We start from the raw sequence: 15615 nt of genomic DNA on the forward strand, positions 1-15615 counted from the left end.
GGGGGGACTGGAGGGGAGTCCAGAGTTGGACTTCAAACTTCAGGCTCTGTGCTTTAAAGCGGTCAGTTAAGTGCAAATAATCTTATAAACTAATCTTAAAAATTGTATTTAATTAGGGTTTGGGCAGTGATGATTTGACTTACCCACCAACTTACCATATCTCTCAAATATTCCATTGGCAAGCATGCAATTCAGCTTGCCAGAATGTAAATCTGGAATGTTAGCTATAACATTTAGCCATACAATTTAGCTGTGCACATATAAAATCAATGTTTGTAACTACAAAGATTTACTATATATCTTGAAACTGAGTGTTCCAACCATTTTGCACCGTCTCTTCTGGTGCTTATGTGATGAATTTGACTATGCAGCTCTAATACTGTAAATGAGATTCTAAAGAGTCACTGAGAAATTCCTCGCCAGACATAGTCCATTATATTAAATGGGTAATGCCACCATTTCACACATAACAAACACATTTTGCCCATCGTTTCTTAAAATAATTTATTATTTGCACCCCAGTGTTATGGTACAAAGCCAATTTTTTATTCTCTTGTAATATAATGTGGGGTGGAGGTCAAACTGCAGACTGAAGCTGGTTGTTTGGCAGCAAGGTCCTTCGCAAAGTTTGCCCCTTCGCAATAACTCATCAGGTATACAGGAAAAAGAGCACCAAACATGTATTAGAGTCCAGACATTTTTAACAGTATCCCTAAAAAACTCAATGCGTTTCAGGGGTTTTGAGCTGTCCACTTCATCAGGGCTAGAATACAAAATACAGTAAACTCCCCGTTATCTGGCATCCACGGGGATTGGTAGATTCTGGATAAATGTAGTTTCCGGTTGCTTGACAGTTAGTATTAAAAATAGGTCTAACAAATGCAATACCCCATACTATACCATGCTGTAACATAAACTCTGTATTGACTTCATATATTGAAATGCAGTAATCAAAAGCAAATTAACACAAATGGACGCACGATCGTTTCCAGGATAATACATGCCGCAGATCAGCAGAACAATGAGTACACAGTGGATTTTTTTGCTGGTTATATGAGAATTCAGGTTAGTTGATTACCGGATAACAGAGTTTACTGTATATATGAAGTTAGCAACTGAACAGCGATATATTAAATCAATAGCAACACCATGTCATTAAGTGATATTCAGGTAGACCTTACTTGAAAATGCAAGGTCTGCTTAATGACAGCCCCCCTCCCCAAATAATAAACTCTTACAAAAGAGGAGTGCCAAAAATAAGACATTGTAGCAAAAACTACAGACCTCTGATCCCTGCTTTCATCTACCTCCTGAGGCACTGGTGACATCACCAGACCATCTGCTGCAAAAATCTGGGTGCTCAGGATCCTGTGAGAAAGTGTTCTAGCACATTGCAGGAGTGCATTCTTGTGGGATTTTGAGCATCCAGTATTAAAAAAAAAAACTATTTCTACAATGCCTCATTTTTACCACTTTTTAGTAAGAGTTTTTCATTTGAGCCATGGGGGCTGTAAAATTAAAGTGTATGTACAGTGGGGGGAATTAATTAACACTAAAGCAGACAAAAATCTGTAGCAGATTTGCACTGCAACCAATCGGCTTCTCTGTCTCATTTTCAAATCTTACCTAAGCAAACTGAAGAGAGATGCTGATTGGTTGCCATGGGCAACTGCTCCAGATCTCGTCTGTTCCAGTTTTGATAAATTCCCCCCTGTATGTTGTATTGTAACCCTGATGAAGCAGACAAAATCTGGAGCAGTTACCCATAGTAACCAAACAGCCTCTCTCTTCAGTCTGTTCAGTTAAGATTTGAAAATGAAAGAGAGAAGCTGATTGGTTGCCTTGCACGGCTGTTCCAGATTTTGTCTTCTCCAGTTTTGATAAATTCCCCCTCATTGAGTATAAAGAAACTGTGAATAATAAGTTATATCTGGAATCCACTTCTGTTATGTGCTCTCTTTCCTGTATAGATCCATTGATAATACCAGAAAACATCCCCCACAGGGGAATTTGAATTATACCTGGGAATCCAGCACCCCAAAACCTTACTCTTCAAACCCGAATCTCAGAAGCAGTGCAGAGGGAGGAAAACTAATATTCCTTGATATAGATCATTTCCTAGGTAACCTTAATGAAATGAAATTCTTTGTGGAGATAGTAACAGGTTCTCACGTTCCTTGGCATGTGCCAGTATAATCAAAACATTATGGCAAACTGTACGCACTTAATTCACATGATAAATGAGTAAGAGGAAGTGAAATTTCAATGAATTAATTGAGGACTTTATTGGCTCATTAAAAATGTCATGCATTGTTCTTTTTTAGCCCTGAAAAAAAATCTTGATTCCTACTGTAGATGCTTAGCAGTACACAATTCTGCTTTTTTGTACTTTGTATCTTCTATGTTGTGCAAATAGCAGTATGCCCTGTTCTTTCATCTGGAACAATTACAGGTATAGGAGCCAGAAATAAATGAACAGAGATGCCCTACACAAACCCTGCTTATTTCTAAAGCATAACATTATTGCATCAACATTACTGGGTGCCAAGACAGAAGCTATATGCATCCTTTGTTTCTTTATTCCATTAACAGTTTTATCATTTTAATTAAAGTGCATTAAAGGATAATTCCCCCCCCCCCCCCTCAATGTTAGTGTATGGACTTACCTTAAATCATGCCTCTGAATCCGATCATCTTCTTCTTAATGTATTTTTCAGATGTCACTCGAGCACTGGTGCGGGTCTCCGATCCAGCACTGACTCCTCTGTGCTAACTGTCATTTACTGTCCCACTGTGTCTGTGCGGGTGCACGCCGCTCCATAGACCTACCTTGTGTCTCTCCTTGTCTCCTGGCCGAACATCTGAACTGCGCATGCGCCCGCCCCAAGATCCTTTGTGGCCGCCCGAGACTCTTCAGATGTTCGGACAGGAGCACGCGGCAAAGACACTGGTAAGTTTAAACCTGTTTAAAAAGGTGTTTTTTTAAAAAGTTTTTGCATACATCTACTGCTTGCTAGCAGGAGATATATGCAAAAACACGCTGAGGGTTTAATAACCCTTTAAGTTGTTTATGCAGTTAACTGGTCCGAAAAGATCCCCTGCCAAGGGCAGCTCCTTTAAAGAGGTTTCCTCTCCATTGGAAAGCCTCTTCCCTCATACCGTGATATTTATCTACACAGTTTCTTATACTTGATATTGCTTATACTTGCTGTATTGTGTCATATTGTAATGTCTTATGTTGTTTTAGTGTATGTAGTGTGATTGTCTGTTTTTCTTTGGTTTGTTATATATTATAAAACGGCAAAATAAACATCTTGAAAAACAGATTTTCATGTTCTAACATGTTGTCCTTAGAAATTGAGGAAACTATAGATCACATGTTATATGAAAGTTACAATGTTGTTGGCGCTGTTAGCCTGCTAGAATGTGTTCTCAATTTTGCGCTCATAGATATGTAGTTACATTTTCTGCTCTAGTATATCTCTAGGCAAAACCTTTTTTTTTAGTTTTGGGTAGAGTTGGGAAGAGTTGTCAGGTTTTTTTTGCTACTTGGAAGTGTAGAAAGAAAGCACTGGACCCCTGTGGTTATGGTCTTGGTGTTTCTAATCCATCAGTAGTTAGGTTATGTGAACATGTGTGATTTGGCTGACGGGTAGGCAGCTTTAAAGGAGAACTATGAGATGAGTGATTTCCACTCACCTCATAGTTCTAAGCCTACCTGTGACAATGAGACTGTCACAGGTCGGCTCAGTAGATCGGGAGGTGAGAGAACACATACCGGGTTCCCTCACCTCTCGATCCTGTCACGGCTCTCTGCCGTGACAGGGGGAGGGGCTGGATTCCCCTCTCCCCGCTCCAATCTGCCAGCGCTGACTGGCGGAACGGACGGGGGAGGGGGCGGGTACAGCTGGCTCTGCCTCTAGATAGGCAGAGCCAGCTGTCACTCACGCAGCTGGGCGGATCCCGTCATCTAAGTCGGGATCCGCTCCAGGTGCGGCGTCTCAGTATACCGCGAGCTGTAGCTCCCGGTATACTGAGCTTAGGGTAACGGGAGGACGCTAGTTTGTGTCCTCCCGTTACCCCAAGGAGAACTATGGGGAAAAACACTGACCCCATAGTTCTCCTTTAACAACCCAAGGATCTCCACAGTATCCCTGGCTCATCAGTGAACACAGTAGATGTAGGAATAGAAGTGCCACACTAATTAAAATAGTCCAAATACATTAGGGTCAGGAGACATTCAAGTAGAGTAGCCAGTGCTTTTCAGGGGTCCAAAACATACCCCCTTCATCAGGGCTTAATGAGAGAAATCATGTATGTGGACTACAATCCCTGCAACCTGAAAATTGTATTGAGTTGTGATGGGAGTACTTCAGGCTTGTCAGCAGCTGGTTTGGCCTATTCTACTCTTATTTTAATAAGTCAACCACAATGTAACTTGGTTTCAAACTTGATCCTCCGACACATTGCTTCATTTAAATCCTGCCAACTTTTTTATTTTCACCATACACTGCAGTAGTGGTAATAGTAGTGGTAATGGTAGCATTAATGATAAGTCAGACATTTTGGTACATGGACCTAACTAAAAACCAGTCTATACTATCTTGTGATCCATTGGTTTAGAAAACATATGCTAGTTGTATTTTAAGTACATCAGAAGTTGTTCCTGTGCTAAATGCACATGTATTACTCAACTTGTGTTATTTACATGACTTAATATCTCTGTAACTGGCATATTAAAATGTCTATAAAACCCTTATTGTTGTTTAGTAATGCAGCAGTGGGAATGATGTATTTTGCAAGTAGAAATATCATGGCTAATGCCACAGTTATAAAAGGCTATTACGTAGGAGTAATGTATACACCTTTTAGCTGAAGAGTTCCGGAAATACATCTATAGCCTGCACTATTCCCACTATTTGCAGTGAATATGTTACCAAAAACAGACAGTTCTCCCTTACATTGTTTGTTTAGCTAGAACTCTCATTACATGATGACATACATGAATGTGGAGTCTTTGTCTCCTGTTTAAGGTCACTCCTTGAGCTCTTTGTGGATCTTCTTTGGTCCATGTTGATAAAGTCTCACATAGTGTCATGCACTTATTCACAGGTCAGTGAAAACAGGATAAAAAACAACTGGCGTGCATTGTGTGGGCAGTCACTATACGACAAGAATTCCATGTCACTTGCATTGCTAAGTACCATAATGAATCCATTTCCTTTCTTGATGTAAACATGTCAAAAACCCAAACAATTTAAACTGAGCATATGAGCAAAAATGCAAACGCAGAGGTTTCCAGTGAAAACCACACGCCAAAGCAGTCAATAGATCCAAAGAGATCTACCGATGAACTGTGTTTCCTTATTGGTTCTTTAATTTAGGTAGGCAAACTCAATGGTTAATAAGAAGCTTCTGAGTTTGAAGACATTAGCATGCTCATAAATTTGTATTATTGTATAATTGATTCAGGGCAATTACTGATTGTAAAATATGACACATTTTCTTTGACTGGGTATTAGAGACCACCATTTAGGAGCATATAAAGAAATTCTAATGCACTCATGTGGAAGGATGGCCCTAGGGCGTAGCAAGAGCGGTCATGTCAGCAGGACTGAGATGAGGTGATGAGAATGTAGGACAAGGAAAGGTCAGGAACAGAAGGGCATGTGCTATCAGGGAGTGCTACAGAAAAGAGTCGTAACAGATCTCAGTCTAGTTTAAAGCTACTGTTATTAATTCACCTTTTTTATGTGGTATAAACTACATGTTGTCCCCGAATAGTTCACAATTTACTGTTACGCAATTATATAGCTATGAATGCAATTAAAACGTCTACGCAATATAATAATTTTAAGTAACCATGTATTCTAAAATACTAAGGCCCCTTTCACACAGCCATTGGTTCCAGTCTGTGCACAGATCCCCTGCTGAACGGAGCAGAACGGAACAGATTGCATTCTTGCAACATCCATGTCTGTTCAATTTTGTTTGCCTCCATCTTGCAATGTAAGAGAAAAACAAGTTGTACAAACCCATGTTAGGTCTATGGGGAGTCAGATGTAAGCAGACATGTGTCAGTTTACATCTGATTACCTCTGATCTGTCACGATCAGGTCAGCCACCACAGAACTCTGTTTCTTTTTCTGGACCTAGACAGAGTCAGGGGTAATCGGATGTAAACGGACGCAGGTCTACTTACATCTGGGTGCTCATAGAGTTACATTGGGCTTCTGATCTGATCAGATCTGCCTGAAAAACTGACAGGTGGATCTGATCAGACCACCCGTGTGAAAGGAACCTAATCGGATGTAAACGGATGCAGGTCTATTTACATCTGGGTGCTCATAGAGTTACATTGGGATTCTGATTTGATCAGATCCGCCTGAAAAACTGACAGGTGGGTCTGATCAGACCACCCGTGTGAAAGGAACCTAAGTAAGGTGATATTTTAGTTATTGGTGAAAGCTTGAGAACTGTAGTGCTAAAATATCAGCACCAAAGAGCTCAGACCTGACCACCTGCCACAGCAATTATCAAAATGTCTTATTCTACAAGAATGTTCTTGTTGTTTATATTATAGAGAATGCAGAAGGTAGAGTGAGACTCAAAGGTGAGGGAGCACAGCACAGAATGATGATGTTCTGAGATTTGGTTCAACAGGTGGAGTGAGACCCCAAGGTGAGGGATTAGGGCAAAGAACCTTGACACAGTGATCTTACCACTGGAGCTCCTTTATGGAGAATCACAAGTGCCATAATCAGCACCTCTCATTGCCAGAGGCTTTCAAGATTGCTCACAAAGAGGTGAGACATTGGGCAATTGTCCCAGGAGACGCTAAACATCGAAGCCTCACTTGCTTTTATTGGGTAATTTATGGCCACCCTAATGCAAACACAACTGAGTAATAATCTGCATTATCGTTTATTACAAAACATTTGAAAATGCATTGCTCTCATTTTGATAAACCTTTTTATCATGTTTGTGAGATGGTAGGGCGTCAATGCTTTTAAAGGAATGATTGTGAATTCTCCTGTTCCATCACTTTAGTCCAAGGGCATCACAAAAACTTTACGTATAAATCACCTTAAAATACTAACTCAGTCTTTGCAGCTTTTGATGCCTTAGCATATCCCATCCTTACTTCTTGAATGGTACACTTTTGCTGCGTCCACAGTGTGGAATTCAGTGGCCTAACACATGCACGTAGTTAAAGTGTCTGGCCTCAAGAATAGATAAGATAATATGAGCATGTTGAGACCAGACCAGAAAGATTAAAGGATGAAATGTCAGCAGTGTTTAGGATTTTGGAGGAAATAGGCAGTTTTAAAATCAGTGCTTTTACAAAAACATCTCTGTCATGCTGTGGCATTTCCATTATTCACTGTACAGACATCCCTGATGTGTAACACGATTTAACCATGTTGAAAGGATTTCAACAGATTATTTTCCTAATTTGGGACTTCAGACAAAAGACTGTTTTTTAAACTATATGGTCTATGATCTGACAGAGATAAGATAATTTATGAGACCGCTGTGTTTGGGCAGGCAGTGAGTCACTGTCATTAAACAGTTTCCAGTGCTATTTAGACAGATGTTGTGGGGTTTAGGAGGCATAACATTTGTTCAATGGCACCTTGCTGCTTCCACTGTCCCTTTGATCAAGCTCACCGCCAAAATCATAACAATACTGCTGTACAAACGAAGGTGACTGTGTTTAATCAGTGTGTATTCAAATGCTCAGTTTCCAACAATAGCTGTGGCAGTAATACGTTATATACTAAACTTCATTGGCAAACCACAAATAAACCAAAAGCTCTTCTACAATTCCCAATGCCTAAATCATTGTACTTTCATTAGGCTCAATTCACAAAGCTAACACACCAGGATAATGATCCTTATTGTCAAAAAAGTGACAGTTATATTCAGCATGCACTACTTCTTTTAATTGCACCGTAACCCCAACACATGGTATTTTAGTACCGCACATTGCAGGGCAATTGATCGCATTGCCGGGGCGGGAGGTGTGTTTGGACTGCCATTCAAATGAATGGCAATGCAAGGCAAGTTCTGCATCGCACCAGTGAATGGGCCCTATTTGTTGAATTGTGATATACTTTATTTCTGCACTTTGTAAATGGGAAAGTTAAGATGCCCTAACACACTGAATATTAGAAATTGTATACACGGTAATAAGTGCTGCAATAGTTTTGTTATATTTATTGAGTTGTACAGCATGGTGATATGCTCTGATCAAGTTGCTCCTTTGTAATGGCATTTTAATTAATATTTTATCATTTAAAGGAGGATTTATCTGACTGTCCAGTGCATTGTTTGCTTAATTTTAAGCAAAAAAAATTGGTCTTGTTCACACCGATTGCACGCGTCTGATTGCACTGGGGGCGGGGGGCGTGGCTTCGGTGCCATTGACTTCAATGCACCGCCTTGCCCCCTCCTGCCCCAGAACAAAAGGGGAAGTTTAGTGAGCAATTCTTGTGCGTTGTAGCAGCTACTGCTCTGGAACGCTCCGCAATTGGTGTGAACAAGCCCTCAGTTACAGTATATTGCCTTTGGATATAAACGGAGCTGGCAAGCATGAACTGTTTTGCCAGGCACCAGTGGAGTCCATAACATCTGCACATTCTAGCTACAAAATTTCAAAAAACCTGCAATGCATGCATATTTACCCACTTTCACATTTATCGCTTTAAAGTACCCTGCAAGTACAGAAACATATCCATTGATCTGCCAGAAAAGCACTTAGCTCCTAAGCCCTGCTAGTGGCTGACAACATACAGCATGTTTTGGGACTTAGTGGTGTCAGCTCTACCTGGTTTTGTTAAACTGCTAAAACCTTCCCACTATCCTATTCTCCACAACATAGTAATTATTCTTTGGTCCAAGATAAGAACTGGAAGAGCTAATTAGACTCATTGAGATAACACAGAATGTATGTAAAGGACAGAAGACAGCTCTGATCTTCTGACATGATCAATAGGTATTATTTTACAAGAAAAATGCTTTCAATGGTATATTTAACATACCAAAAGGTTTCAAATACCTGTTGCCTTGTGCCTGAGTAATGCAATCTAATGAACAGTTACAAAAGAACTGAAACAAAGGAGCAGAAACTTCTGACTTTTTTGGGGAGTTGCAGACTCCAGAGCTGTCATTGTTATCCTTCCTTTACAACTTGGTGAGTCACTGACCTGGAACAAGCATGTGCATATCAGATGTTGGAAAACATAAAGTGATATTAAAGTCAAAATGTTCTGAATCCACTCCCCTGCTCCCTGCTCCTCTTTCATCCCTTCTTTAAGCTAGTAGATGAACAGCTGCTGGAAACTGTGATCTGTGATCTGTCCCTTGGGATGTTTTACTGGGCAGGAAGATCAGGGAAGCCAAGCAGGGAGAGTTGGAGCCAACTGTTCTGAAACATGATGACTGTAAATGCTTGGCCAAAAAGGTAAAGACATTTGATTGATCTGGATTCATAATTTAAAAAAAAAAAGTTTGAGAGCTAAATACTACTTTAAAATACAAACACTCATTCTGGATGAAGAAATATCCTAACAAATTAAGGATAGGAATGACAGCCATGGAGCCTTCAGAAAGAACTCAACAGCTCCTAAATTTCTATCCTGTCAGGTCCCTTTAAGCATGTCAAGACCTCTGATGCTGGGCTGGACAAGTTAATTTTTAATAATCTTATTTTGGTATGTAGTAAATATAGGAACATGTTACATTTAAGTAATCCTTATTTCTAAATACTGAAGAAATAATTATTAGGTCTAATAAAACAATCGAGTATATTTTCTATATAAAAACGAACTGTACTGAATCCGCCTTGTGTCTCCAAATGGACAGGTTCTTAAATCTGTTCTTAAAGTGACACTAAACTCAGGAGCTATATCTTCAAAATGCATTCAAACACATTAACTAATAACACAAATGTATCTTATTTGTGTATCACTCGGCAATAGATCCTCAAATCATCTCTGAATTCATGCTGACACTGTCCTTCCTTCTGGAGGGTGGCTACTTTTGTACCCCATGGTCAGTGTGTGCGTTGTAAAGTAGCCACCACTCCAAGCTTGTGATGGACTACAGTCTCAATATAAATTAGTAAACTAAATATAATTCGAGAGTTTAGAGTCACTTTAATATGCAGGTTCCACTATGGAGTAGTGCAGTCATCAACCTCCCATTCACTAGGAGAATAAGTGGAATATTCCAATTTTACAGATTAGTGAGAGCATTCTAGGTCACTTGGCTTGTTTTTACAGAGGCCGCTGGTGTTATTGTTTTCCATTAGTCTGCCATGGATCAGGTTGTAACTCATATAATGAATTCTGCTGTTGTAAAGAGAATTTCACACCTTGCTAGAAGAGATGACATTTCAGAATGCTTGATGGATGTAGTGAGCTGAGACAGCATCTGATTTATCAAGTGTTTCCTAACAGTGCTCTCTCCCTCTCTGCAATTCTCAGGATTAACAAAACCAATTTGTTTTACCTACATTGTCATACATATTTAAAAAAAATAAAAAACTGAAAATCTGTCACTGTCATTTTTAATCACATTCTAATCTGTGGACTGTCCTTATACAGGGAGATGTCTCACTGGGAATGATGGACTGCCAAGAGATAAAAAATGAAACTGTGTGATAAGTGTTTATGACACCAAAACCCATCCACTCGATCTCCACAGGTGATTATCAAATCTGAAGCATCATTCAGAAAGATCGTACCATGTATGGTTGCTCTAATACGTCACTAAATTTTCACTGGCTTCAAACTGACAGGACAGCCATTGGCATCATTGTGGCATTGACCAACATTGGGGACGACACACTTGTGGTCGTATGGATGTAGTCGAAAGCCTTAAGCCAAATTCATGAAAACCCTGAGACATTTTAATTGTTAAAACTGAAATGTGCAGTAAATCCAAGAAGTTCTTATTTGTGATGCGTCTACTGTATAGAGCTATTGTTGCAACAGATTCATAAAGAAATACCAACATATTGATGATAAGGAAAGAGAGGAAAACAAGACCTCTTCCATGTTCAGGTGTGAACGAGGGCTTAGAGTATATTGTTGATTGTGTGGTATGTGTAATTATTGTGTTGCTTCTTTCTGCAACAATATTCTTCTTTAAGTTCCTCTGGAACTGATATCTGATACATTCCCATTACTCTCCCAACTTCTCCAGATAGCTTCTCTGCCTGTAAATCTCTGCTAATTCTCAATAGAGAGTCGCTTGTGACAACTCTGTCAGAATTTTATTTAAGTTTTATTACGTACAGGTATTTATAAAGCGCTGACAATTTAAGCAGCACTTTACATACTGTACATTCACATTCAATGGCAATAGATTCATATTCACCGTATCAACATGTAGATGCATCTGTTGTAACAGCACAGTGGCTTAGTGGTTAGCACTTCTGCCTTGCAGCACTGGGGGTCCCTGGTTTAAGGAGTTTGCATGATCTCCTTGTGCTTGCTTGGGCTTCCTCCCACACTCCAAAAACATGATGGTAGGTTAATTGTTTTTTTCTCTAAAGTAGCCCTGTGTGCATGTGAGATAGGAACCTTAGATTGTAAGCTCCTCAAGGGTAGGTACTGATGTGAATGTACAATATATAAAGCACTGCGTAAATTGTCAGCACTATATAAATACCAATAAGAAATTAATAACTTCAGCCATTTGTCTTACTACTCAAGACAGATTTCTAAAGAGTATCTAAAACATTCTTTATGAATTTTAGGGGTTATGTCTGGTTTGCCTGTAGTACTAGCACTGTGTCATATTATGCAAACAAGAATAGAGCATTAATTGGTCCTTGGATCCCTTGTATGTTGATAGATACTGCTCATCCAATGCACTATCCATTTATAAGTGGTGTTGCTTGAAAATCCACTACATTACTGTTTCTTCATACAGCTAACTGCCATACTTAATACATAGAATCCAGTTAATACACACATTTTATAACAACCATCCGCTTCCAGTATTCATTCAGACCATGGAGTTCTTACTTATGAAAAAAAAAGAAAAACCATAGTTGAGATATAACGTCACTAATCCATCAAGCCCTTATGGTACCTGTATCATAGAGCAAACCTGCTCTAGATATAGGGAGAAATCTAGTGCAGATAACTTACTTGGTCCTACTAATCACATTGCTTTCAGAAGCCAGCAGTGGTCTGCTCAAGATTCCTTGACATATCTGCAGTGCCATCTCCAATATGCAATACAAGCGCCATACAATTCCAAATAAAAGAGCATGGTGCTTAAGAATACTTTTTATATAGCCTTTGATTTGTAAGTTGTGATTTCGATACTCAGCAGACCAGTGAAGGTGTATTTGCCACAAGTTAGCTAAAGATGTTTTTGTTTTTAGAATGTTATATTCCCTTTAATCTGATGACCTCTTTTAAGCAAACCTGTCAAATGTGTAGTAAAGCTGGCCATACACTGTATGAATTTCGCCCGGTACTTGATGAACAGACTGAAATCTGTTCAGTGGGTGCCCTTGTTGTTGGATGTTGAATGTTGATCCAACATCGTTCTATCAGAAACTCAAAGGAGCCAGTTGTAAAATTTTTGGCCATAACAGTGATGGCAGACTGTTCGGGTATTCTGACAGCCGCATACATGCTACTGTCAGCATACGACAGCCAACTGGTACATTCCTCCATCCGCACTATTTAGCGTTGATCTAGCAATCTGTTATATGTTTTGGTTCAGTCCGCAGTTTGAATGAAAAGAAATATGATAGTGTTCGGCCAGCTTAACTCCCCCTCTTAGTCAGATCTTTTTTTTTTAGTGTGACTTGTTACATGCTTATATTGCACTCTTAACTATGAGTGCAATGTAACTGCCCAAGGTTCATATTAAACATCTATATAGGAATGTACTTAAAAACAATAGAAACATCTGCACGTGACTGGCTGTTTGAAGCAAATGCAGGTTCACTTCACGTAATCATATTCTCTGTGTACAAACTGAGAACATAATGGGGTTAAGTTTGTAAAGAGAAGAGGTTGTTCATAATGAGGCTGATTCCCTAAAGGAGTGAATGCTGCTCACCTAGCAAAGTGAGTGATAGTAAATAAGGAGAAGCTGTGTTCACTTTGAGTATCCAATCATATGTGAGCGATATGAAACAAAATAAAAATGACATGATTAGCTCTACTAAGTAAACACAGCTTCACCTTATTTACCAACATGCACTATGCAAAGTGAACATACACCTTGCGAAGTGCACAACCTCTATTCCTTTAGCAAGTCAACCCCACTGCCTATATTTAGCTGCTGAAAATTCCAAATATATTCTAGTGCATATATTACAGTATTATTCCATTTGCACTGTAAAAACATAAAACTGCTTAAAAAAACAATGTATAAAATAAAAACAGCCACCAATGCGGCAAAATCAAAAGACATACCTCTCTTCCAATATGGCAGAATAGCAAAGGTCTTATGCCAGTTAAACATTGTCTTGCTCCAGCAAAGTCAATCTTGTGGTTTCTGCACTTCCCCAGGAGTTAGGGACTTAAGGAAACAGAATCTGGATCTCCCCTCTGCAATCTTCCTTTTTTTTTTTTCCTAATGTAATTCTTTAAAATATTCTTTTCCTCTTTCAGTATCCATGATGGTCAGCATTGCTGAGCTCTCTCTGCACAATATGTACAGCCAGCTATGTAAAAAGGAGCTAGCTTCCAGCCGTAAGGAGAACCGGAGGCTGGATTCTTGTCTCTGCAACAAGAGGAAACTGAACTAAGAGCTCAATCAGTGCTGGCTTTTTCAGAGGCTGAGCTTCTGAACTGTAGGTGGCTCCCAGCCAGGAGAGAGTAGGGGAAAAAAAAAAGGGAGCAGCCCATAGGAATGTATCTCCCTTGCTTGATAAGCCAAGATGACTAGATGGGTTGAAACCAACCTCTGTTATGAGTGCGCCCCTGAAAATGCCTCAGACCTGACACAATGATCAGCACACGGCTATGTTGTACTGCTCAAATAACTTTAACATAAAAGAATTCAAATATGTGCGCAGAAGTATGTGATGTAATCAGATGTCAAATCTCCTGCAAACAGAGATGATAGATAGGGTACCTGGGGATCAATGTTCTTTTATGGTGCCTATCTCCAGGAGAAGAAACACTACCGTTGCAGGGGGGCTGCACTGTATTATTATCATTATTATTATTATCCAGGATTTATATAGTGCCAACAGCCGCAGCGCTTTACAATATAAAAGGGAGACAGTAAAGTTACAATACCATTCAAGACAAGAGGGTTAGGAGGGCTCTGCCCGTGAGAGCTTACAATCTAAAAGGGAAGGGCAAGTGATACAATAGGTAGTAGCTGCGTGGGGATGAGTCGTTTGAGAACGTTTTATAATAGCTCATTTGTTAGGTAGAGATGGGATAAGCTGCCCTGAAGAGTTGAGTTTTCAGGGATCGCCTAAAGGCAGACACAGAAGGAGATAGCTGTACAGATTGGGGTGAGGCATTCCAAGGGATGGGAGAAACTCTAGAGAAGTCCTGGAGGCAAGCATAGGAGGAGGAAACAAGGGAGCTACTAAAGAGCAGGAGGTCTTGGGAGGAGCAGAGAGGACGGTCTGGGTGATATTTTGACACAAGGTTGGTGATGCAGCCAGGGACAGATCTGTGGGTGGCTTTGTATGTGGTTGTTAATATTTTGAATTTTATTGGTGATTGGATGCCAGTGGAGGGATTGGCAGAGAGGGGTTGCAGACACTGAGTGGTTGGTAAATTCTGGCAGCAGCTTTCATGACAGATTGAAGGGGGATAGCCTGTGTACAGGTAGGCCAACGAGGAGGGAGTTGTAAAACACTGAAAGGGTTAACTGCTTGTTTGTGTCTAGGGGGATTGTGAAGGTCTTTATCCGCTTCCCGTTCAGTGGCCATATATAAACGGCCGGATGGGAGCTTTCTAATTGCGGGTGGGCGTTTAAAACATCCTTGTGCCTGTGCGTGCACGAGAAGGAAACTGTCAACATTTGAAGCAGCCGGCAATGGCTGTTTACATACATGAGATCTGGCGGCAGTAGAGATTGTACGCGGTGCCACTCTATGCGCCCCCCACTGCCGCCGCCGGTCCCGAGCTCCGTTGTTCCCGGGACCGGCGGATCTGTGCAGGGAGATCGGAGGGAGTACAGTACACAATCTCCCTCTGATCTCCCCTCCAGTCTTGTGAATGCAATAAACATCACTTCCGCATTCAGCTGTCATTCTCCGGCTACAGAAGCTGGAGAGAAGCTGATGAAGCAGACCTCTGCTTCATCAGCTTCTCTGGGGGTCCCAAGGTGACATTAGGAGTCATAAAGGCCCCTGATGTCTCCATAAAGAGGACCTGTCACTGTCATTTGATATCACATAGGGGGGCTTGCTAGCCCCCTGTGTGATAATAAAGTTAAGTGTAAAAACAATTAAAGTGTAAAAACAATTTAAGTTACACATAAAAAAAAAGCACAAAAAAAATGTTAAAGTCCCCCACCCCCACATACACATCCAAACATGCGTCAGGTGCGCCTACGTGCGAAAATGACCATTGCGCCTCACATGTTACATATCACCGCGAATGTCAAAGA

At 40.3% G+C, this 15615-nt stretch overlaps 1 protein-coding gene across 1 annotated transcript in view; it reads right to left on the bottom strand.

Annotated features, from left to right (window-relative positions):
• LOC108800065 overlaps positions 1–13766 on the bottom strand; it is a 45328-nt gene extending 31562 nt beyond the window's left edge. Inside the window, exon 1 of the mRNA XM_018572006.1 lies at positions 13452–13766. Within this exon, the coding sequence (XP_018427508.1) occupies positions 13452–13500 (49 nt within the window). The 5' untranslated portion in view covers positions 13501–13766. The remainder of the gene's footprint in view (positions 1–13451) is intronic.
• Between the last annotated feature and the right edge of the window lie 1849 nt (positions 13767–15615).

This window comes from Nanorana parkeri, unplaced genomic scaffold, assembly GCF_000935625.1.
Source record: "Nanorana parkeri isolate BGI_ZX_2015 unplaced genomic scaffold, ASM93562v1 scaffold1898, whole genome shotgun sequence".
Taxonomy (NCBI): domain Eukaryota; kingdom Metazoa; phylum Chordata; class Amphibia; order Anura; family Dicroglossidae; genus Nanorana; species Nanorana parkeri.